At 51.6% G+C, this 24171-nt stretch overlaps 2 protein-coding genes across 4 annotated transcripts; both read right to left on the minus strand.

Annotated features, from left to right (window-relative positions):
• Positions 1-333: 333 nt before the first annotated feature.
• On the minus strand, positions 334-9174 carry MYD88 (MYD88 innate immune signal transduction adaptor). Its single transcript, NM_001310832.1, is given in 5 exon segments — positions 334-1659; positions 3753-3844; positions 4478-4658; positions 5227-5358; positions 8764-9174. Coding segments are annotated over 5 exon segments (936 nt in total). The 5' UTR covers positions 9140-9174; the 3' UTR covers positions 334-1504.
• A 1727-nt stretch (positions 9175-10901) lies between these two features.
• LOC101797805 (cryptochrome DASH) lies at positions 10902-23581 on the minus strand. 3 transcript variants are annotated; one of them, XM_072033869.1, is made up of 14 exons: positions 23472-23581; positions 22641-22813; positions 21159-21252; positions 20252-20382; positions 19615-19763; positions 19190-19278; positions 18146-18219; positions 16891-16980; positions 16197-16276; positions 15115-15174; positions 14005-14162; positions 12557-12676; positions 11497-11673; positions 10902-11268 (listed from the first exon to the last, which is right to left on the minus strand). In XM_072033869.1, exons 1-14 carry the CDS (start codon positions 23526-23528, stop codon positions 11164-11166), a joined length of 1557 nt encoding a protein of 518 aa, XP_071889970.1. In that variant the 5' UTR covers positions 23529-23581; the 3' UTR covers positions 10902-11163. The 3 variants fall into 3 exon arrangements, with proteins under 3 accessions (XP_071889970.1, XP_027306164.3, XP_071889971.1); XM_027450363.3 differs by having other exon boundaries at positions 10902-11271; XM_072033870.1 differs by lacking the exons at positions 10902-11268; positions 11497-11673; positions 12557-12676 and adding an exon at positions 13390-13544.
• Positions 23582-24171: the final 590 nt, after the last annotated feature.

Below are 24171 nucleotides of genomic sequence, written 5' to 3' on the forward strand. Positions count from 1 at the left end.
TCTTTAAAAACTCACATCCACCTTAAAAATGTAAACTAGTAAACCATTAAGCTGTAAAATCAACAGGAGGCAGGGGCTGAAGTGAGGAACAAAGAGGCAGAGTTCAGACAACTACAGATACACGAGCAAGCTTCCCCTCTTCCCAATTAGTGGGTAAATATTTACTGAAAAGCTGTTTAATAGAGCAACAGGTCACTTGAAAGCACTGCTTGGGGCAGAATTCTTGCCCACACATCAGTGACTCTGCTGGTTAATTCAAACATGCTCTTTCCTATTAAGGGCACATTATCTTTTATAATTTAAACAGCCCCATCTATAATTCAGTACACTTTTTATTTGATATTTATCCCCGTGCCTTTGAGGCATCCCAAAAGCTGATGTACTTCTGGCAGGCTCTTAAAGGTCACACAGTTTAAGAGCCGGACCCACGGAGGTGCCCAGCTCTGTTCCTCTTCAAATCAGTGAGCAAAAGCACCCTGCACTTTGTGTGGCAAGGCCTCCCCCTGAAAATACAGGTTTAAAGACTGATTCTCTAATAACAAGTGTCTGTTGTAAATGTTTAACAAGGCCTGGGAGTATAAAATCCTGGTGTAAGACAAGCTACTTAATCAGATGTCACCTGAACACGGGCAGACACGCTGCCAGAGCGCGTCCTTCCTCGCACTTCTCGCTTCAATAAGCAAAAAAAATCACTTCTGTCAAACCTGAGGAACTACCTCAGGAAGCGCTGGTGCCAAGGGATTCACGCTGTAAATGAACACGGAACGGGAATCCTGTGAGAGAGCCGAAGGATGGAAACATCCGCGGAAAATAAAGCCGAGTTCAGTGATTCTGCATCAGTTCAAATTGCAAGGATAACAGCTCCGATTTTCCTGATATTGCTAAGAATTGAGGTGAAAAACCAGACCAGAAGACGTGGCTGATTTTGGTGTCACAATTGGTCGTTCTGCTGGTGCTGGCCATTCCCAAACTGGGAACTGGAGTCCGAAGCCTCCCCTCCTGCAGATCACCGAGCAGCCGTGGGATTTCACTGACGTGTTAAAAAGAAACCAACCCTAAACGTCACTGCAGCCCTTAGAGAGCTTTTAAAATAGCACGACAATTTTGTTTACAAAAGCCTGCAGTTTGAGGCATTTCCTATCTTACACCAGCATTTTATGTTCCCAGGTTTCACTAAATGCTTACAATTGGCCTTCTCATGTTAGTGACTCAGTTTTTAAATGTGTATTTCCTCTATCTCCAGTAGAAGTTCTTACTACACAAAATGCCGGGTGCTGTTGCTCACCAACCCGAAGAGGAACACCCGGGCAGTTCCTTTATCTCCCCGTACAGGTTAAGAAAAAGCAGAAGAGAAAATTCTTTGCTCCCACTCGCCGGCTCCAAGCACTGATGGTGAGGCTCCAAGTTCTGCAGTGGTAAAAGGCACCGTGCAAGCGACACCGTGGTCCCGAAGGCAAAGTCAGGAAAAATTAAAAAAAGAGCAGCTGGAACTTGTAGCTTCACGTCATGGCAGCATGAGGGATTTGGCCAGTCTTGTCCAGAACCATTTTTTGGTGCAAGGATTGGTGTAATCACAGATTGTGATGAACCGCAGGATACTCGGGAACTCGTTCTTCATGGCTTTGCACTTCACGGGAATCAGCCGCTTGAGACGAGCGCCTGAAAGGTGAGCACAGGGAGAGCGTTACACAGAGACCTGCTCAGATCACGGAGTCACAGAGTGGTTTGGGTTGTCAGGAACCTCAAAGCCCACCCTGTGCCACCCCCTGCCATGGGCAGGGCCCCCTCCCACCAGCCCAGGCTGCCCCCAGCCCCATCCAGCCTGGCCTTGGGCACTGCCAGGGATGGGGCAGCCACAGCTCCTCTGAGCAGCCTGGGACAGGGCCTCACCACCCTCAGTGGGAAGAATTTCTTCCTAATATCTAATCTAAATCTCCCCTCTTTTAGTTTAAAGCCATTTCCCCATGTCCTATCACCACACCCCTGCCCAAGAGTCCCTCCCCAGCTCTCCTGCAGCCCCCTTTAGGCCCTGGCAGGCCGCTGGGAGGTCTCCCCGGAGCCTTCTCCTCTCCAGGCTGAACAACCCCAACTCCCTCAGCCTGGCTCCACAGCAGAGCTGCTCCAGCCTCTGAGCATCCTCGTGGCCTCCTCTGGACTCACCCCAACAGCTCCCTGTCCTTATGGTGCCCCAGAGCTGAGCGCAGGCTCCAGGTGGGGTCTCAGGAGGGATGCTGTGTGCATTTCCTCCTCATGGCAGCACACACATCACAAGACCCAGGTTTGGTCCCGATTTTGTGTCATCTCAGCACAACGCCCCGAGCTCTCACCCTGCAGAGCAAGGTTCTGAATCACAAACCCTCTTTAAGAAGGTTTCAGCCAAATACAGCTCAGGTCCCACGTTTCATCTAGCCTGCGTGTGGCAGCTCGCGCTGAGCCCATCTGGGAGTGGTGAGGCTCTAACTAAAGATATTGAAAAACAAAGCGCAGTTTCTTGTCAAAAGCAACCAGGAGTGCAGTGCTGAGTACTTCCAGATGTGCTTGGAGATAAAATCGAGGCACTCAGCTTCTCCTAGATGGTCAGCTCTGCTGGGTTATCTCCAGGTCTTTCTCTTCCTGCCCTGAATCCCTCAGAGAGGCCGCAGAGAAGGGCTGCGAGGGATCCCTGATAACAGGAGCTGCTTTTTGAGGGGCACGCACACGATCAGACAACCATCCCTGTGACAAATGCTGCTCGAAGGAGCTCTGGAGAGGAAGCTCTCCCCTCACAGCTTCCCACAGGGACACCTGCCACCAGCACTAGGCAAGGACAAGATCTGGGAACTGCAGGAGGTGCTTCGGTGCTGTGTGAAGCCACCCAGTTCATCACTGGGGTGAAATTGTAAGCGAGTCGTGTTCCTTCTGCAAGCCTGTACTCACACGCCTGTTTTTACAGGCAGAGCTCAGGTTTTACATTCACATGGGTATTTTTTTCCCTTTTCCTGCTGGTCTAACTGCAGACGTTAAGGCCAGAACTGAAAGCTCTTTGCTGCAAATCCTCCTGGTTAGGGGCCAATGCAGTGCGCTTGGGATGCTCAGTGGATTAAGGGCCACGACAGGAATTATTGCGTCAAGGAAGGTGCAGCCGACTCCCAGCTCTGCCACCCGCTTCTGATTTAACTTCTGGCATGTCCTAATGCCACGCCAAATCCCTCACCTAGAAACGAGGCTCGGTATGTGGGCACTCCCACAGATATTGCTCAAGCTCCTCCTCCCCAGGAGCAGGGACAAGCGTAGGCCGAGCGCTGCTTCGAGAGAAGCAACGTGAACAGACCCGACAGCAACAAACGGATGCTTTCCATTTTTTTTTCCAACAAAAACACGGAACAGATTTTTTCCCATCAAAGCTGAAAACTTATAAACGTGTAAAACCACTGTTAGCTTCAGTGTCTGCTTCTGGCGCTGATAAATCTGTTTGCTCAGGGAACGGCAGCCCCAGGGCAGTCCCTGTGACTTTTACACGTGTGAAACATTGGTCGGTGGAAAGAGTCTGGGTCTGAGGCAGTCACTGCTTCTGTAGCTGTTGATTAATCATTTTCTCCTCTCTCACCTGTATTTATCTCACCTGTTTAATCACATCTAGGACCACACCTCATTCTGCATTTGTGCAGTGCCCACGAGTAAGGCGCTGATCTCAGCCGGAGCTTCAGATGTGACCGTAGTACAAGTTATGATGTGGAGAGGCAATTTTAAGTGGGATGGTTGGGAGATCTTACCTGGGGAAAGGCTAAGAGCAAATTTGGTCTGAAAGTCGCATTCGTCGCTTTCCAGGTAATCGTCTGAAATGACGACCACCATCCTCCGACACCTGGAACCGAAGCAGTCAAGGGAGAAGAAAAAATAAAAAGTCAGCGGAGACAATTCTCACCATCACTGGTAAAACTACAAATGCCTCCAAATTGCTCTGATGGAGAAATGAGCCCAGGAGCTGTGTTCCAGCAGGCATTAAGCACAGGGTACAGACTACAGACAGACAGACAGACAGCTACACTACACACAAAAATTTCATTACAGATACACTGAACCACTACAAGATGAAATAGCAAAGTCCAGATTGTCTGTGCAATCTTTATTTGGTCCTCTCTTTATCCATTATAAAAACGCCATCTTAATTATCTGCTCGCATGCTCCCCTTAATGACTGAGCATCGTTAGTGTGAGAATTAACTGGACAGAGCTCTGTTATATGACTGAATTCACCTCGCGTAATAAATTTGAGCTTTATTCACCAGTTTCCTGCTTCCATTCGTTTGAGGAGCCTGGTTGCAAACTGTGTGTTAGGCTCTTTAGGGAAGGCTTTGCTGTGTGCAAACTCCTGCCTTGGGATTCTGCACAGAGCTAAATTTGGCAGGACTGAGGCAGCAAAAGAGCTCCGAAGGTCAGCATTTCCCCATGCTGCAGACATCACGGTAAAACCACACCGAGCTGACCCCTCTGCTCACCTCCTTTCTATAAGCTCTCCGCTGATGGACCACACGCACGTTCCTGGCAAGACGTCCCGGTCAAAGACACAGAGCTTCAGCTTGAACTCTGTTTGTTCCAGCTCCCTGATCATCTCCTGGACAAACTGGAGGTCTTTCTGACAGTAGCAGATGAAGGCGTCAAACAGCTCCGTTCCGTTCCCTGAAACCATGACAATTTTAGCTGTCATCTTCTCCAAATGAACTCCTGCAGCGAACATTCACTTCTTGCAGCTCTCATTTATTTAGCACTCATACCAACATTAAAGCTCTTAATTTTAAAGGCCACGTCTCTCGGAATTAAGCACCTCAATATGGCCGGATAGTTTTCCACTGCGTTATTTTATTCCCGTGCCAGTTTCACTGCACGTATCATAAAGTTTTTATGCCAGTCGAAGCCTGCGAGAGTGAGAAGTAGGTCAGGCCCCGAAAGCTGAGGAGAGAAGCAGCAAGCCGGCAGGCAGATGCAGCCCAAGCAGCGCCCAGCCAAGCAGAAGGGCAGTTTGGCTGCCAGGAGGGGAGGGAAACAGAGCTGCCGTGGGTCAAGGCAGGCAAAGCCGCTGTGCACAAGCCCCGTGTTTACTGCTCTGTGGATGTTTGGAGGGGACAACGATAACAGCAGAGGCAGCCACCCAAACTCAGACCAGCCTTTTTGCTTTTCTGTGCGTCCCGCAGGGCTGTGCTGGGCAGCTGGAGGTGATTTCTACGCGAGACATTGTGCGGGCACTCACCGTACGGATCGTCCCTGGTGGTGATGCCCATCAGCTCCGACGTCTTCGGCACGCTGCTGTCGACGGCTGGCACCTGCAGCGGCTGCTCGGCTTGCTGCTGCTTCCTCTTCAAGTACTTCTTGCAGTCCTCCTCTGCAAAAACACAGCAGCGGCGGCACGTGAGGCTCCCGTGACGGCACTTTCACGCTGCCGGAGCTCGTCAAAACAGAACTCAAAACCTATTTAATGGATTAAGGATTTCAGAGAGTAAAACCCTGCCTGGTTTTTGGTGCCTGTTTGCGGAAGTGTTGGCCTGGAGTTTATCTAACCCCTCCTCAAGCCTCTCGTTGCTGCCTCCAGCATCTCCTCCAGCGTTTAGCTCCAGCTCACTCTTGCTGTGTAAAGAACTCTCTTCTAATTGTTTTAAACTTCAGCTCTGGTATATCCCCGTACACTTTAAGCATCACTTAACCTACTGCAGGCTGCCACTGCTGTGATTCTGAAATATTTAACAATGTCAAATAACTTGGGGCAGGGGGAATCTCAACTAGAACTCCTCTTCTTCCTTTTCCTAATAAATGTCACACTTCAGCTGATTTCACACCTCCAGCCTTCATAAGCCAGAGCTGCAGGTCACGATGAGTGTGTGTGCTCATCACAAACAGGAGGGACATGCAAAATTCCAGCAAGCCCCTGAAAAAGGCTTTATGTTCTCCAAGAGCTATCAGAAACCTTCTTGTGGCTCAAGCACTGGGATAACTGATAGGGCAAGGAGGTCTGCTGCTACGAATTTCCCAGCAAGTACAGCCCTGATCTATTACAAACAGGTTTTGTTCAAAAATGAAGTGGTAAATCCGATAATCAAGTCTTTGGAGAAGCGACAAGAAATCCTGCAGCCTCCGCTACCCTGAAACGGGCAGTTACAGAAGAACTTGAAAGTAAAAGGAGATTTGAAACTGGCGATTACCAAAAAGATGAACCTCCCATCTGCCTTCTGCTGTGCTTAATATATAGAAATAAAAAAAATAAATAAAATAAATAAAAAAAAAATTAAAAAAAATAAAAAAAAACAAGCAGCAGTCAGAAAGCCCCAGTCACTCCGAGGGTTAGGCTGAAAAAGCAACAGGGATGGCTGGCACTGCAGCCCTGGCAGCGGGAAGGAGTGCCTGGAAGCACCCTGCCTGCAGTTATGAGCAGGTGTTTGTTCTAAATGCATTTGCTCTCTGTCTTCTCTTCTTCTTTCTCCTCGTTGCAGAAGTGGCATCTGTGCTGGCCCGAGATGAGTTTCTGCAGCTTGGTTCCCGGTTTGGTCACCTCTCCACTCCCAGGTGCTTGCTGGTTCACCCGGACCAGCCACATTCACAGATTTTTGATGGCTTCATGCTGTAATCTCATCGATTCCTGCAGCATAAACCTGAGCCACCAGTGAGCCTGAAAGGATGAAAGACCTGCAGTAATTTGGAGTGGATCAGTCCCCAGCAGGAGTCACTGCCTGGGCAGGCACAGGTTAATGAGAACGAACAAGAGTCAAAGACAGTCAAACAAAGCCTGAAGTATTGGAGAGAAGGAATAAAAGGCGTTGGGGAGGATAAAACATGAAACCTAAAGTGGAAAAGATAAGCATGTGGTCCTTGTAAGAGAGAGAACAGACCCACACCCTGTCAAGCAGGAAAGCAGCACTTGTAACCGGTCAGGAAGACTTAAAAATCACTAAGTTTCAGCAGGAACCAGTACACACGCACCAAGGCAACGAATTTTACATCCCTAAAGACGATCGTACAATGAAATAAGCTGCTGAGAAAAATTAAACATAGGGCACTGCTGCTAAGATGGAAAAGCTGCCCCCTGTACCCGCAGATAGGACGCTGGACCTGAAATGACCTGTGACAATCAGGAGGTAGAGGCCACGCAGGACATCCTGAGGCCTGTCAAGGGACTGAAGATGCCTTTGTGGGGTCAGCTGCATCGCGCCCCAGATCTGCTCCTCCCGTAACGGAAGCAGAGACCACAGGAACCTCAATGCTGATGTTTTAATCTGAGCTGAATCCCACAGCTGAAGTCCTAATACGTGAAGTCCTAGTTCACGAAGATGCCTTTCGCATCAGGACATACCGCACGTGACAGTTTATGCAACCGTCCATTTTCTTTCTTCTTATAAAATAAATAGCTCTGACTTCTGCACGAGTTTGGAGAACTAGCAACAGATTGCAGGGCCCAGCCGCAATCCTCAGCCAAAAATCATAAAAGACAGGAACGGCCACACTGGGTCAGGCTGTGGGTCCATCTAACTGTCCAAACAATGCTCAAAAACAGCTGTCTAAGGGAGAACAGAAGAATAAAGTAAACATAAGAGTGATATTTTCCAAAATTAATCTTTTAGCTGTAATCTATTTGTAAGATCTATGTTCTGGACAACTCGCAGCTCAGACATTTCCTGAGCCAGTGGCAATATTTTTGTACTGAACAGCCCTACAGCCCTCAGTGGGTTTTTCTTCCAAGAACTTATCTCTCTCCTCTTATCAGCGTGGCCCACAGCTGGGCTCAACTTGTGGCTTTCCTGGAGCTCTGGCTCCTCCCGCTCACCCCGCTATTGTCTGTCCGGGGTCTGAAGAAGTCAGCCCACTGCGCTCCCTCCTGGGGGCTCGGCTGAATTTGGGGCCACGAGCAGCCTCAGTGAGCGATTCTTGCTGTTCTTCTGATACCTCAGGTCCCTCACGCAGCTGTGGCTCACAAAACATACTGATTTCTTTTTCCTTTCCCCAAAGTCTTCAGAGCGTTCTTCGCTGGGCAGAGCAGCGGGAGCACAGGGAAGCCCTCCGTCGGTTCGTAGTCAGGCTCTCCGCGCAGCCACATTCCTACAGCTTCAGCTCTTGCAGTAACAGGAAATGAGATTTGTTATTTCTTCATCGGTAACCCCGTAAACGACACGCCACAACACACGGCCTCAGAGCAGCCCCTGGCTTTGGAAGCGCTTCGGCAGTTAAGTTCCCCTCCAGTTCTCGCAGCCGGCTTCCCTGTGAACTCCTGTGATCGCGAGCAGAGGCTACAAAGCACAGGTTATAAAAGCAGCCGTGGGGCCCCCACGTTCACTGCTGTGTGCTGATTGTGCCTTGTAATTTTTCGGCTTACATGGAAATGAACTTCCCCTCCTGACACCCTGACCCTACAGGTGGTGCTGCACACCCTGCACCCCAAATCTCCCCCTAGCACTGCACCACTCCCACATTATTCAATATCTGAGCCTCCTCATGGCCCAGTGTGCCGAAATCATCCTTAGACGTGCTGATAGGAACCAAGGGGGTCCTCTGGATAAGATGAAGCTCGCGATTACTTCTCAGGGCTCAAGGTTAGCAGAACCGGGGCGCCCTTCCCTCCTGAAAGCCCTGTGAGGAGGAACCATGAAGGGGCTGCCGCGTCGCTGTGTGACCCCAAAAAAAAACCAGCAAGGAGCCGTGGGGCTCAGTTTCCCCTCACACCCCCTCTGGGGACATCCCCAGGATAAAACCCGGACCCTTTGTGCCCATTTCCACCTCCCCCTGAGGTACACCCGCGCCTCACCCACGCTGGCCGCCAGGTCAACCAAGACGTCGTGGCGCTCCAGCTGCCTCAGCAGCTCGAGCAGGCGGCCCACGGTGGCCCCGCCGGGGCAGCGGCTCTGCCACTCGTCCAGCAGAGCCCCGGTGGGGTCTGGCAGAGCCTCCAGCCGCCGGATCTCCAAATATTCGCAGCCCAGCTCCTCGGCCAGCGCCGTCCAGTCGGCGGCGGCGGCGGCGCGGGGGTTGAGGTAGAGACCGAGGCGGCGCCTCACGCCGTAGTTCAGAGCCACCATGGGCACGGCCGCCAGCTCCGGGGGGAAAGAACCCGGAGCCGAGCCCGGAGTCGAGCCCGGAGCTGAATCCGGGGTCGAGCCCGAGCTCGCCGGTGCCGTGGCCATGGCCGGGGCCGCTTTCGGCTTCTTCTTCCCTCCCCCGGAGCCTTCCCGCCCCGCCTCGCCTCACGGGGCAGGACCCGCCTCTGCCTCTGCCTCTGCCGCCCCCGGGGGGAGGCGAAAGGAGGAAGGATCTGCGCTTCACGAGCCTTTATTATTACTATTATTACTATTTTTTATTTTTTTTATTTATTTTTTTTTTTTCCCAAATAGCACCTCAGGAATCCACATTTTGTCTTATTGTCCAGCTCCAGGCTTCTCCAAAGGATCTGGGGGTGCTGATGGATGCTGAGTGAGACCCAGCAGTGTGCGCATGTGGCTGTAGAGCTCAGGGATATGGTTTAGTGGGGACTGTTAGCGTTAGGTCAGAGGTTGGACTCGAGGATCTTGAGGTCTCTTCCAACCTAGAAATTCTGTGATTCTGTGATCCTGGCTGGTAGCAGCCAGCAGGAGCAGGGCGGTGATGGTCCCCCTGGGCTCTGCTCTGCTGGGGCTGCACCTCCAGGGCTGTGCTCAGCTCTGGGTCCCTCAATACAAGGACATCGAGGCGCTGGAGTGTGTCCAGAGCAGGGCTATGGAGCTGGGGAAGGTGATAGGACCAGAGGGAATGGCCTCAAGTTATGCCAGGGGAGGTTCAGGTTGGAAATGAGGAGACATTTCTGCTCAGCAAGAGCAGTCAGGCATTGGGACGGGTTGCCCAGGGAGGTGGTGGCGTCACCGTCCCTGGGGGTGTTCAAGGAGAGGTTGGACGTGGTGCTTGGGGACATGGCTTAGTGGTGACATTGGTGGTAGGGGGATGGTTGGAACAGGTGATCTTGGAGGGCTTTTGCTGCCTTAATGACTCTGTGATTGTCCCACCCAACACCCAGACCATCAGATTCACAAGGAAAGGCTGACAGCTGATGTACACCCAATCTCTGTGTCCATGGCTCTGCTTCTGCTCCTTTTCCACCCAAAAGCTGAGGCACTTTTGCACATCCAGCTTTGGAGCTGCCAACTCTGCCAGCAGCAGCCATGTCCCAATTCCCCAGGTTAGCTCAGGCCAACAACAGCTCCAGCTAACCCAGGAGATTTTACCCAGCCCGGTTGGGATCCCTCAGATACTGCTCTGTGAGGGAGCAGGTGAGAGCAGCAACTCACCATCGTAAGGAGATGAGCTGGGAGCAGTCCCCTCTTGCACACATTCACTTGGATCAAGAACAGGACATCTGTCAGGATCTGAGTGGCTTTGCAGTTGGGTTTCTGATTAATTAGGTTTGAACAAGCGATGCTCAGAACACTAGGCCTGTTCAGGTACTCCAACATCTGGGCTACTGCTTTGTCCCAGACTTTTATTTGGGATACGATTGTTTCTTTTAAGCAGCAACCCCTGAAACTGACCCTCCTCCATCATCAGGAGCTACTCACCAGTTCCTGTTATCCAACAAACGGCAGGATTATCATATGAGGTTCAAACACCCCTTATAGGGTGTTCACTCCCTACAAAATTACTCCATTTGTTTCCTTTTGACAGATCTCGCTTTTGTGTTCCATGTTGGCTGTCTTCTCAAGGCAGTCCTGAACCCCTCTACCTAAATAACTAAGAGATTTAGCAGAGTTATGGGATTATTCTTTACCAAAGAGGTCCGAATGGATCCCTAGTGGTAATAAATCCCAGAGCTGCATTCCTTCTGCTGAGAGGGGCCTGCTTCTAGGCACTAGACATCCCCTGAAGTCTCACTATCTGGGGATTTCTGTTCCGTCAGTGGAAATGAGGAAGATAAAACACTCCAGCAGCAAATTTTTAATTGCGTAATGAGTAGTGGTTTAAAAGCTTTAAGAATGAAAAATCAGCATAAGAAAATTCACGCTAAATGTCTCTTTCTGAATACCTGCTGCACAAACCAGCTGCTTCAGTTTGTAAGAAGAGGTAGAAATTGAGCTTGTAACAGCTGGAAGGAACAGTGCCAAGCAGGAGGCACTGGAAAAGCAGCAACACCTGCTCAGAGTCCCAGTGAACTCTTCTCCAGCACGCACATGGATCGCCTCCGTCACTCATCTTTCTTGCGAGAGAAGTAAAAATCAATCCCTCTGTCTTTGCGCTGCGCCGGGGCGTCAGCAGGTCCTCTCCTGCCCCGGGGATGGGGGCTTCTTCCCTGCTGCAAAGGAGAGACGAGCACTGAGACACTTCTGCTGCTGCTCTGGGCACGACGCAGCCTTGGCACGCAGTGTCAGGAAGAAAAACGTGCACGTGGCTCTTCCAGCCCCCAGATACGGGGCAAAAATTTGGGGTTGGCCTCAGGGACATGGTTCTAGTCCTGGATTTAGGAAATGAGAGTTTCTTGTAAGATTTCCCAGCCCGTCCCAGTTTTCCCAGTACTCACAAGCCTCTGGTTGATGTGCCTGCTCCACTCCGGGGCCCTCACGAGTGGCTGTGGGTAGGTCTGGCCCAGAATTACGCCCGCCTGGCGGAGCGCGGCGCTGCTCAGTGCCCACGGGGCGTGGGCATCAGCTCCCGCAATGCCCCGTAGCTCTGGCAGCCACAGCCGCACGAAATCTCCCTGCAAACAGAAGGGACAGGGTCCAAAACCGAAGGGACGGGGGCTGTTCTGCAATTATCTGTACGTGGGAGGGTCTTCGTGAAAGAAAAGCTTGGTTTCCAGCAAAAGAAGCTGGTGGTGCAGCACCAGTCAGCTCTCGACCCCTCCTGTTAAACCCGCTACCCAGAATTAGAGCCTGGAATGCAAGGACACGAGGATGAGCTCACTCAGAGGTGTTTGCAGGGTTCCCCTGGGCTGTTTAAGACAGGGCAAGGTGAAACCACTCCCCAAAAGTAGCATTTTTCTTTCCAGTGACTGACAGAAACCAGCATGAGCTTAGCTGTACACCTCGGTGCTTGGCTAAATGAACCCCATGGGCCTCTCCAGCTGCATCCCCTGCTAGGAAAAAATCTGATTCCTGTTAAATTCTTCCTGCTACAGTGGTAAAAGGGAATGCTGCTACCTAAGGAACGGGGTGGAAGCAGGATGTGAACGACACCAAAGCAATTGGAAAGGGCAATCTGTGTGCTTGGAGAGAGGCAGAGAAGCCGGAGGTTTCATCCAGCACCTCCTGAGGTGCCAGGCGAGCAGCTGAGGCTCTCCGGCCACTTCCGAGTCCCTCCCGAAGCTGCTCGAGGCAGGAGGTGCATGACACCGATGGAACGGGGCCGCCACCCGGAAGAAACGCTGACGAAACCAAGCCGCGGGGAGTTGGGGAGTGCAGCAGACTGCAAACGTCAGCTTTTCCTGCACAGGGAGGAGGAGGAAGCTGCCCGCCTGCCGGCAGAGCGAGCACAGGGCTGCGGTGCCCACACAGCGCATCGATCCCTGGTCCCTGCAACTATCAAGACGAGTTTTGCTCTGCTGCTCGCTGCGAGGCAGCCCGGGATGATTTATAACTTACGTTGCCGTCGTAGTCCAGGCCTTGTTTAATCACGTTGAATTTCCTCTTGTCCCTGGGGTCATTGCCAACGCCGGCGCTGTACAGCCAGTTGCCGTAATTGCTGCAAACGTCGTAATCAACCTCGAGGAGAGGAGGAGGAAAGGGAAAGCTTCATCACAACTCCCCCAGCCTTTGAGGGCTCACGTTCTGAGAAGGAGCAGCCCAGAACATTTCAAATACTCCAGAAATTCTTCCTGGGGACCACAGACAAGCAAAATCATCCCTGCAGATCCCATTAGGCAGACTGGAGAAAAGTCTGAGGGAAGGGAGTGAGCACACAGAGTGCAGGAAGCTGCCACCAGCACAAAGCAGCAGTTGAGTCCCTGCTACACTTGGATCTATTCGACATCTCAAAAAATCTATTTTGCACCTCAACAAAAAGCTCTCGAGGATGCTTGTGTAAAATGGAGCCAGGATTCTGAAAGAGGCACAAATGACAGCAGAGCACGGTCCTGCCTGAGTGCCCTTGGGATTGCCAGGATCTCGGCCACTCCTAACTCTTAATCACCGCTAGCTTTGAGCACCAGGCTTGTCCTGACACGAATTAAGCTGGCCTCTGCATATCACACCCACCTTTGTCAGCCACAGCTGGTAGATGCCACCGAGAGCCAGGCTTGAAGCCATTCAGGAATGTGTCAGCGCGTTTGTGCGTGTGGGCGCCCCTCAGCTGTGCCAAACCAGGCTTCAGGGCAGCCCGTACACACAAGGCACTCAAGGTACAGGACTTAAATCAGTACTGAAATGCAGATCTTGGCTGCCAGAGCCCAGCTCCAAGGAAGCTCAGAAAAGTTACATTAATAAAAAAGGCTCTTTTAATTAATTAACAAAAAAGGCTCTTTTAATCGCCTGTAGGAGGGAAGTGATGGTTTTGTTGCACCTCCAGCCACTCTCGTGAGCGGAAAGTTTCCTGAATATCCACAGCCTCTGGTATTCCACAGACGAGGTCTTCCTGGAAAGAAAAAACTGTGGGGCCAAGGCCAGAAGAGCAACCCAAGACTGTGCTGACTGGCAGAAGGGAACACTGCTCCCCTTGGCAGGGCGGTCGCTGACTCACCAGAAGGAAGAAAGATGCCTCCAGCCAGGGTGGAGCCCTGTGGAAGCTGAGCAATTATTGTCCCTGCTTGCCTGCTCCCCTCTGGGTGATTTCTCCGTCCACATTACCGCAAGGATCTGGGCCAACCCCAGCTTCAGTGGCCTGAACATATTTCTTTTTCTGTTCTATTTCAGGGCTGCCCTCCTCCCCAGCCTCTGGGACGAGCAAATTAGAGCATTGTTAACGTTATCTACGTTAACGTTATCTATGCTTGACAGTTTTATTGAGTATGACAGATTTCTGGCCAAAACTCAACAAGAGAAGGACCAAAAGTATCACTGCAAACTTCCTGGCTACCTCTTGGCTTCAGCCTTACCAGCAGGTGTTCGAACCACTCCGCCCCCATCCTCCAGTCCAGCCCCAGGTCCTTGGTGAGGAAGCTGGCGACGTTCTGCCGCCCTCTGTTAGACATAAAGCCCGTGGCAGCCAGCTCCCGCATGTTGGCATCGACAAAAGGAACCCCGGTTTTGCCCTCTGCAGAGATAAAAGGCGCTGCTGGGATGTGATGGCATTTTTTGGCACTCAGAACTGACCCGTGCGCATGCATTCATGGCTATCCGAGCAGGTAAAACAGTGCCAGTGCACAGCAGCAGGGAGAGAACTTTATGCTGGGGAGATTTGCTGACGTTCAGCTGTAAGAGCCACTGTTAAGTAAATTGAATGGAAAATTAAAATGAGAATTTAAAAATAAAAAGGTACAGAAAAACTTCAGATTGGAAAACCAATGCATCAGGTGGAATTGAAGCAAAATAAATGTACAGACAGCAGGGAGATGGGCCAAGAACAACAACAAAAAATGTTGAGAAAGGATGAAGAGCGGAGTGGGGTGTATGGGACAAGTCCCTTAGGATTAGCACCTGAAAAGCAGAGAGCTTTTGTCTGTTGATAAGGAAAAAAATTGCTGTAGCTCTGCGTGAATGGACACACATGGCACTGATATGAAGAAAGATCCACAGATGTGCATGTCACTGGTTTGATACTTTAACCTGTTAGGCTCTCTGAGTTTTAATTTGGGATACTATCTTTGCTATTCATGTGACAACGAAGTTATAAAAGCTAAAAAAAAAAAAACACACAAGTATATGAAAAGTCTGTGTGGCACAGCAAAAGGTGAGATTTATTCTAAGGCTGCTTTAACCTCACCAAAACCTCCTGGAAGAACAAACCTGGGCAGGGAAATCTACCTGCGGTTCATCTCACAGCCTGTGGCAGACAGAACCTGGGTATTTATGACATCCTAGGGGCCTGATCCTGGATGGTGCTCGGTCTTGAAAGGCAGGCAAACATCCTGCACTCACCCAGGGTTCTGTGCTTGTTTGGTGATGAGAGTACAAAGTACAAACCTGAGCTGGCGCTGGGGCACACGTAAGCATGCGGGCAGGTGGAAACCAAGAGCACTGCTAGCCAAGCCTCTTGTTCTACTGACCTTTCCAGCAGTCAAAGAGCTGAAGATCCTTTTTCCAGGGGACCTCTTTACTCTGAAGCCCTGTTGAGGATAAAAAGGAAGTGTTTGTGAAGACAAACGTTGACAAAAGCATTTAAAAATGAAATGATGACAGCCAGAGGTGCCTTGGCTGACACAAGACATCGGGATGGAGCTAGCCCTCTGTCATCACAAACCACATTCCTTCTGCAAAGATTTAGAGATAATCTGTTCATCCTACGAAGTGTTGTAAAGGGGTGCCTGGTGCACGCAGGCGATGCTCAAGGCCTTCTGAATTTTGATTATCTGGCTTGCTGGTGTTTGCTGTTTAACTTAAAAATGGCTCAGACCTCCTAAGCAGCTAGAGATACGCTCTGCTCCAAGGTAATATTTTCTTGTTCGGTTTTATTCCAGCACAGTGCGTGTGTGAAATCCATTTCCACAGCAGATACTGACCCCAGAATTACTCTGCAGAAGCCCCCGGTAAGATTTTGCTCCTGCAGCTGGCTAGGAACAGATAAGGAGGACGACTTTTAAGTCTGCAGGGGTCCGATGGCAATTACAGCCCTGCACGGTGGGACGGAGACAGCAGGGACTCAGCTTTGGCTCCAGACATCTCAGTTCAGGCCCACCACTGGCACCAGGTACGATTCGAAATGCCACGGGGCGTTTGAAACAGCCATTTAGACTTGGCAAATGTGACTCAGGCCCTAAGGGAGACGCGTGCCCCTCTGCAGCCACAGCAGGATGCCAGGCAGAATGCCCAAGGGCATCTAAAAGTGCTGCCCGAAGGAAGAGGGTCTCTGGAAACAGCACTTTTGCTCTTGTTGTGCTGCTGTTTCCCACTAATATTTGTGCTACTGTTCCCTGTAGTTAATCAGATTGGAGGCAAAACTTCACAGCAGCCAGGACCGTGGTGTTAAGGCATTTCTGTGCAAAAAGCAACTCACCAGGAGCGTCCCAGGGCAGTGACACAAGCACTACAACAAGGGTGTTTGCACATCACAGCGCCTGCAGCCTCTTCTCTTCCTTTCCCTGTTTTAAGACCGTCCCTTTCCCCTCCAGATACAGAGACCCGCACGCACCTCTTACTGAGAAAATCCTTCTGCCGTGCTTCAGGGCCACGAATCGGAAGTAATCCCGCCACAGCAGTTCAAACAGGACCCTACAACACAAAGCCATGCGATTGAAGAAGAAAACAAAGAGAAACACACACATAAGCGAGCAAGAGGTCAATATCTGTCGCTTGAATTGGACTTGGGCATGAGTGAGCTCAAGACCAGCACAGAGATGGATTCACTGACCCCAAGCACCCCGCAGCAGCGCAGATTCCCCCAGTGCCACCTGCAGGCACGCAGCTGGTGGGTGAGGAAGAGCAGGGATCACCGGGCTGGCTGCATGAAGCCCGCTTCCGATCCCTTCTTCCCCTTTTCTAAGGCGTCATGCTCGTGGGCAGCCAGCTGAGCGAGCGTGGGGCCCTTTTGCTGATTTACAGAGATCAGTCTTAAAAATTCTGAGCAGAAACCCGCCACCGATAGCCACGACAAGTGGCATTAATAATCCTCACTTATAAAATGCCTAAAGCCTCTGGATGTCAACGGCAGAGCAATAAACCCGTCCTGAAACAGAAGTGCGGTGAGCCCCAGAGGAACCAGACAGCAGGCACAGGCAAAATGAGCATTAATTAAGAAGAAAGTTAACAAATCGCTCTCTCCTGTGCATGAGACGCCAGTTTCCTTTCCAGAAAACACGCGCCACAACCATCACGCAGGGTCGTACCAGTAGGTGCTATCGTTTGCCCCTCTCTCCTTTTCATACTTCCGTAGCTGCTCGTAGATGTAGCGGGGGGAAATGCAGCCGAGTGCCAGCCTGAAGGGAGAAGGAAGCAGAAGGGAGATGTTTGGAATTCAGAACAGGGCAGTGCCTCACAGCCTGGTGGCTCCACAGAGGGCACAGAGGGGCAGCTTTGTGCTTAGAGCCTGAAAAATCTCGGAGGTACTTCCAACCGAGATGATTCTGGGATTCTGTGAAACCTCTTCAGCATCTGCCGCAGCTGTCCAGCAGCCCTCCTTCCCCTCTGGACCAATTTATCCCAACGTCCAGGGCTCCTAGTTCTGCAGCACCCACGTGTCTCATTTGAGGAGCCACAGAAGGCGAGTGGCTTGCCGAAAATCTCATGCAGGGTTGGAAAACAAGGGAAGCAAACCCAGCTTTGGCATTTCAACCCTGCAGGTTCCTTCCATTTGTTCCCCGTCAGTGCCGTGCAGGGCAGAAAACAAAACGTAGACTCCAGCCCGATGGAAAAGGGTGATAAGACCCTAAGATTTTCCCAGAAATGTATTTGAATGCTATTCCTCACCGGGGCTGATGGAAACATTTGACCTTCTGGTGAGTTTTGGAAAACAGGAAGAAAGGATTTGAGTTTTTCCTTAATTGCTGACCAGCTGCACGCCTCAGCAATGCCCAGTGTGAGGCGTGAATGGCTGCAGCCTGAGCCGGCCCGGTGCTGATTGTCTGGCAGAAGAAGACTTCAGGGCAGGCAGATCGGGACTGGCTGTGCTGGGCAAACAGCCAGCTTGGAAAAAAAAACTCGAGTGGCCACAACAGAGAAAAGAACTTCCCAGTGGCCTTGGGATCCCCAAGTGCCAGCAGGTGGAGCCATCCGCTGCGAGCACTGAAGCACAGGGCTGAAAATAAAAATCCTGACCTGGAGCAGCCCCGGAAAATTGTTTCACGTTGCGGTTCCGTGACACAGATCCACAAAGCAGCACAGAGCCCACACTGCTGCTCTCAGCACGCTCAGCTCCTCACTGCTACCCTTCAGCAATTCCTAACTGCAGGAATGTTCCCGGGGAATAAAGAGCCTGATAACAAAGAGCAGTTCTGAGACTGCTGTACCCCGACAAAAAGGACGAGGGAATCACACTCAGGCCCCCGTCCATGCTAAACGAGTGTTGAGCAAACAGGTAACGTCGCTTTGGGGTGGGGGCAGAAAGGGAGCTTCAAACCTCACAACAAAAGTTTTTTTTTTTACCATGGTGCGAATTTGGTTGAGTAATCCATGCCTATCAGCCCGTTCCGAGTCTCCTTGTACGATGCAACCAGGTTCTGGGTGAGAAGAGAACAAAAGACTTTAATACCTGACATGCCACCTGCTAAAATGTATTTCATAGCAGAGCCAGGATGATCCGGCAGGGCTGGGCTCCCTCTCACAGCTGCCCGCAAGGGTTACAGAGCTGCCAAATCACAGCCTGGAGTGCGCAGAAATTAATCAGGCCAGCAGCTTTCACTGCAGCTCTGGGAAACGTGTCACGAGCCGTGCTCCCTGCTCCAACCTGTAGCACATTTCTTTCTGCAAGCGCTGTGACCACAGCACAGGTTACGAGCACTAGCGAGCTGTTCCGGCTCACCAAGGGCTGATAATACTTGCATAACTGTAAAAAAAAAAGGAGCAGGTTTTCCAGAAGTGATCGTATTAGTGCTCCCTAAAGATTAAAAGCTGTCTGTGCTGCCCAGCACCAAGCAAATGCAGGATCTTCATAGCACAGCTGAAAGAATCCCCTGGAAGCTGTGTTAGTGAGCGCACCGGACAAATCGTTTCTGAATTATTTGGCCACGAGTTTTTGGGCCAGACTGCTGGGAACAGCTGGCTGTGGGCAGCAGCCTGGCTCAGTTGTTCCTCACCCCAAATGCGACTGCAGCCCTTTGAGCTCCTTTTCACTCCTCCAAAACGGAGGAACTGAATTGCTGCTGACGTGGGAAGGGAAAGCAACATGAGGCAAGTCAAGGTAAAGAAACCAAAAGATGGTTCCAATTCCCTAAAGCTGAAGAAAGAGACACTAAAAAGGGGTGGCCACTAAACTACGTTCCTAAATATTTGTCTTACATTTCCAGTTCCTGGATGGCTTCTTTTTGATTTAGTTTGTCTCGCTGTGACACTGAAATAATGCTAATTCTCTCCTTTGTGCAGTGCTAATACAGGAGCTAAGGAATTATTAGGAAGTGAACTGCAGCCTCACACACTGGTACAGCTGGATGTATGAGGGGGAGGATGCAGAGAAGGAAATGTGTGAGTTACCGTGTCCCAGAAATAATACTGGAGCCTCGCTAAAGCCTGGGTCTCTCCTCCACGGCAGGGGAAGGCTGTTCGTGGATCAGTCCCGGGATCTGCCACAGAAAACATTACCAACAAAAATCAGCCTCTGGAAAGCACCTCAATGGCAAGGAGCTTAAAAACAAGACGTTCAGCACGAAGGATGCTGCTCCGGGGAAATGCAAGGTTCTGCCAGAGCCTTGCTTTGAAAAAGGGCCACATCAGACACTCAAAACTGATGATTAGGAGAATGTTTTCTACCCAGGGCCTGCCAACCCAGTTCCTGCAGGCAGGGAATTTACCAGGGGCTCAGCTAGTGTGTGAAGGGCAACCGCTGCCTTGGGAGGCCTCTTTCTTTTGCTTCTCAGTAAGGAATTCACAGGAGCAGCAGCTAAATTCTGTTTTCTTACCCTTCTGTCCCAAATCCTCCATCGTGGGGATACAGCCTTCTTCCACGCCTGGAGCCAGAGGCTTCAGCTGATCTGGCAGCTGCAGGGCCGGCCGGACCTTCGCCTCGGCCTCCACCGCTTTTCGGAACTGGGTGTAGACATCGGGCAACCTGCAGGGATTGGAGCGCGGTCACATCTCCGTAGGAGAGCCGTGGAATGGCTGCCGTGTGCCCTCCTCACAGCCCTTCACTAATTTGCTTTCTGCTTCTGATGCCAACGGTGCCTTTTCCACTTATGGTGTGTCCTGATGGGGCGATTCTGAGGGGTGGATTTAGCTCACCTAAGTTTTAATCACCCCCAGGGCTGACCTCAGCATGGAAATGTGCAACTTCAGACTGCCTTTACGATCGATGGAGACCAACAGGCATTGTTTTGGCCTGGCTTTTCTGCCCTATTTTATATATTTTCTTTAGGATACCACAAATCACTCAACTATGAACGAGATATCAAGGGATTATTGATGGAGGCATGAAGAGTCCACACCCAGAAGGCTCCTGTCACAGGCAGTTTTATCATGACCCCTCCTAAAACCCCTAAAACCCTGGGCATTCGGTGGAGCGAGCAATCAAAGGGACAAGGGAGGAGTGCGTGGCATCACCTGGCGATGGGCCCGAAGGGAAGGTCGTCGCGGTGGTACAGCGTGGCTGCCCAGAAGGGCTTCACCTCCACCCCGTGCTGCTCGCACACCTGGCACAGCTCCTTCTCCACGTCCAGCTCCTCCTGAGTAGCCTGGGGAGAACACAACGCGCTGAGACCACTGCGGGGCCAAACCCAGCTGGCATTTGCACGCTCCCTTAGCAGCGCTGATGCCAGAACGTGGAGGAGGTCAGAGTAAAGCTGCTCTGAGGAGCCAAATCCACCACCAGACGCCCTGGAATACTTGTTACAACCTCAGAGATGAATATAAAGCGGATAAACGAGGCCAGGCTTTTTCCAACAGCCAAGCAGAAAAAGATTCAACAAACTGCCAAGAGGCTAGGTTATCATCTTGTGAGCAGTGAAGCTTGATGTAAGACCTTGCAGATATTTTACGTTTGCATGGACTGCAAAGGTAACTGGACAAATACATGGACAAGAAGTTTGTTGATCAGTAGGGAACATCAGGACAGCACTCCTGCCTCGAGAAGTCCTTCAGCCATGGGATCCTGGAGGCTGGGGAGGTATTTAGGGGAAGCATCTTGCCCTGCTCCTTTGGTTTTCTCTCCCCATCTGCTACTGGGCACTGCCAGGAGAATGGCTGCGGAGTAAGATGGGTTCCAGGGCAGGTCAGTGAGGTGCCAACCCTGCCAGCAGCCAGGGCCCAGATTCCTGCTTCCTTCCTCACCAACAGCTGCAATCCAGCCAGGAATCCCACCAGACACCAACACCACCCCCTTCCAGGAGCTCGCCAGCTTGTCTGGAGTTGGAACACCCCAAGGAAGGAAGGCTCTGAGCGTACAGGACCTGCATCATGTAGAAGAAACCTCGCTAATTTTACCTTTTAACCATGATAATACTTCCTTTACCTCTTCATGGAAAGCTACGACTCCAACGCAGCCCAGCTGAGTAATCAGATCACGGACCACATCTTCTGGCTTCCCTTTTCTCACAACCAGGGTACTGCAAACACAAAAGGTTGGCCCGAATTAGGTTTGATGTCATCGCTGGTTGTGCATAGAGGAGCCCAGGCACCCGGGTGCCCATTCTGTGAGGAGCACAGCCAGCCCGTGGAGGCAGACAGACAGGATTTGACAAGCCCACATTTTTTTAGGAACCACTGAACGCAGTTTGCAAGCCACCGAGGCAGAGTTTGCACTGAACACATTCCTACCAGCCCGGAAGCCTTAGAAAGGATGACCGGGCAGAAAGCCAGGCTGTTACCTAAACGTGAATCTGTCAGATCTGCTCAGCCTCACACACGCACAGGCTGAGATTTGAGAACTGAATCCTCTTCCGATCTCCTTTGCAGGTAGCGGTGGCTTGTGGGCAGACCCCCCTCTGCTTTCACGTGGGATTGTTCAGAGGAATTCTTTCCTCAGCTTAGTAAGAATCAACAAAACTCCCCTCCCACACTGCAACCCCACAAACTGCCCAGCTGTGTACCCAGGGCACCGAGCCAAAAGAGAAGCTGTGGTGAGAAAGCTGGCCAGAGGTGGGTGCAGAGAATTCCAGGCAGAACAATCTCTCAGCAGCCACTAAGGGTGGCCCAGCAGCATTCAAGCAGCTCTGGATCTGTTCGCTGCAGGGTGAGGGTGCAACTACCCACTGATCGCTTGTTTCAGCCCCCCAAAACACCCCTCAACCTGCATGATCTGCACTGCCACTCTTCTTGCATCTCCTGCCAACGCTGCGCTGCCCTGGGAGAAGATGGGCTCGCTGATGCATCTTCTGCTAAGCAAAGCCAAATGTTCCCAAGTACTGGGATCTCTTTCATTTCCTGGTCTACCCTAAGTATAGTTCCTAAAGGTACATGAAAGAGGAATCCCTGAAGATCCCCTTCCCACGGCATAGCCTGCCAAAGGGAACAGGTTTGCTGGGACAGGGCATGAGCAAATTTAACTCCAGTATCACAAAACAGGACCCACAGAGGTCTGGCAAGTAGGTTTCTGAGGAAAACTTGCTAGGGACAAGGAAAGAAGCATGCTGAGGTGCTTGGTGCCACTGCCCGTGTCTTGGAAAACTGCAGTTCATGTCTCTGCAGGATTCTGGGCAAAGAGCTTGTGGCTGAGACCCATCTGTGCTATCTGAGGTCAGGAAAGCAAAATCTGAACGGCACACAGCCTGGATGTTACCTAAAAGTGAAAAGTTAGCCTCAGTCCCTTGCAGATGCCACAGCAAGCCATCCAAACAGGGCTTGGGCAGTGACCAATGCTAACAGAAGGGCTGCTCTCTGGAACAAACCGTCATCACAGCCCCAAACTGTCAGGATTTGACTCACAGCATAGATAAGTGTTGAAAAATAGAAGGAAAATTAAAACAGATGTGGTATCTCTATGGTGCTTTCTCACCTTCCTTTCTTCTTGAGCGTTTCCCTCAGATCTTTCACGCTTTCCAGCAGAAACCTGAGCCGGTGCGGCCCCGTCTTTGGGAAGCCGTAGCAGTGCGTGCCCGCGTAGTGCCGCGGGTCGAAGCAGTAGAGGGGAATGAGGTAATCGGCATTGCTGGCAGCCCAGTGCAGCACCTGGAAATATGGAGAGGGCCTTGACAGCACAGGTGTGGGGGATTTAGGGTTGGGGTTGGGGATGGGGCTGGAGCTGGGGTTGGGGTTAGGGTTGGGGTCAGGGTTAGGGTTAGAGTTAGGGTTAGGGTTGGGGTTGGCATTGGGGCTAGGGTTGGGGTTAGGTTTAGGGTTGGGGTTGGGGTTAGGGTTGGGGTTGGCATTCAGGCTGGGATTGGGATTGGGGTTGGGGTTAGGATTAGGGCTAGGGCTAGGGTTAGGGTTACAGTTAGGGTTAGGGTTACAGTTAGGGTTAGGGTTACAGTTAGGGTTGGGGTTGGGATTGGGGTTAGGGTTGCAGTTAGGGGTTGGGTTGGGATTGGGGTTGGGGTTAGGGTTGGGTTGGGGTTAGCGTTAGGGTTGGGGTTGGGGCTGTGTTTGCGGTTGGGGCTGTGGTTGGGGTTAGAATTGTGGCTGGGGTTGGGGTTAAAATTGTGGCTGGGGTTAACGTAAGGGGTAGGGTTGGGGTTGGGGCTGGGGTTACGGTTAGGGCTGGGGTGAGGGTTGGGCTTGGGGTTGGGGGGGGCCACCTCTCTGCAGATTACCCACGAGCGGGGTGGCACCCGGGGTACTTGCACAGAACCCCCCCCCCGCTGAGGGGATTTCTCCGGCCGGGCCCTACCTGGTTATCGTGAGCCCGCAGGTCGCAGCGCAGCAGGCAGACAGCTGCCCTCGCCATGGCCCTCCCTCAGCCCGGCCCCTCAGCCCTCCCTGTTCTTTCAGCCCGCCCCGATTCTCCTCATCCCTCCCCACTCCTTCAGCCCGCCCCGGTTCTCCTCTGGCTGCCTGAGGCTCTGCAGAGCCACCGCATCGCCACCAGGCCATCCTCGAGGTCCCTTCCAACTCCCCGTCTTGGTGGTTCTCCTGGAAGCCCCGAGGAGGCACGGGGACCGTGGTGTCAGCCTACTGCTTGCTCACCTGCTGCTTGCGAGCTGTCACTTCAGCAATAAACGTCGTGATTCCCAGCACTGACGGCAGCGAAGTGAGGCTGGCCTCATCCGATCGTTTCCGTAATTCGGCGTCAGACAGCGGGGATCACGCATCCCTCGCTCAGTCTGCATTACTCACTGAATTGTTCCTCGGGGTCTTTTTTTTTTTTCATTCAGCTGCTCTCATAATAAGAGGAAACGTTAAAAAACAAAACAAAACAAAACAAAACAAAACAAGCGGTCTGCGTGGCTCCCTGGCCCAGGTCTCCAGCCACATCCTCCTCGTGTCCGCCCCGCTGGTGCTGCTGGGCTGGACGAGGATGGAGAGGGGTTACTGGTGATGTCGGGGATCAGGTTTACAAGAAGGAATTCTTCCAGACATACCCAAAATGC

The sequence above is a fragment of the Anas platyrhynchos genome, chromosome 2, assembly GCF_047663525.1.
Source record: "Anas platyrhynchos isolate ZD024472 breed Pekin duck chromosome 2, IASCAAS_PekinDuck_T2T, whole genome shotgun sequence".
Taxonomy (NCBI): domain Eukaryota; kingdom Metazoa; phylum Chordata; class Aves; order Anseriformes; family Anatidae; genus Anas; species Anas platyrhynchos.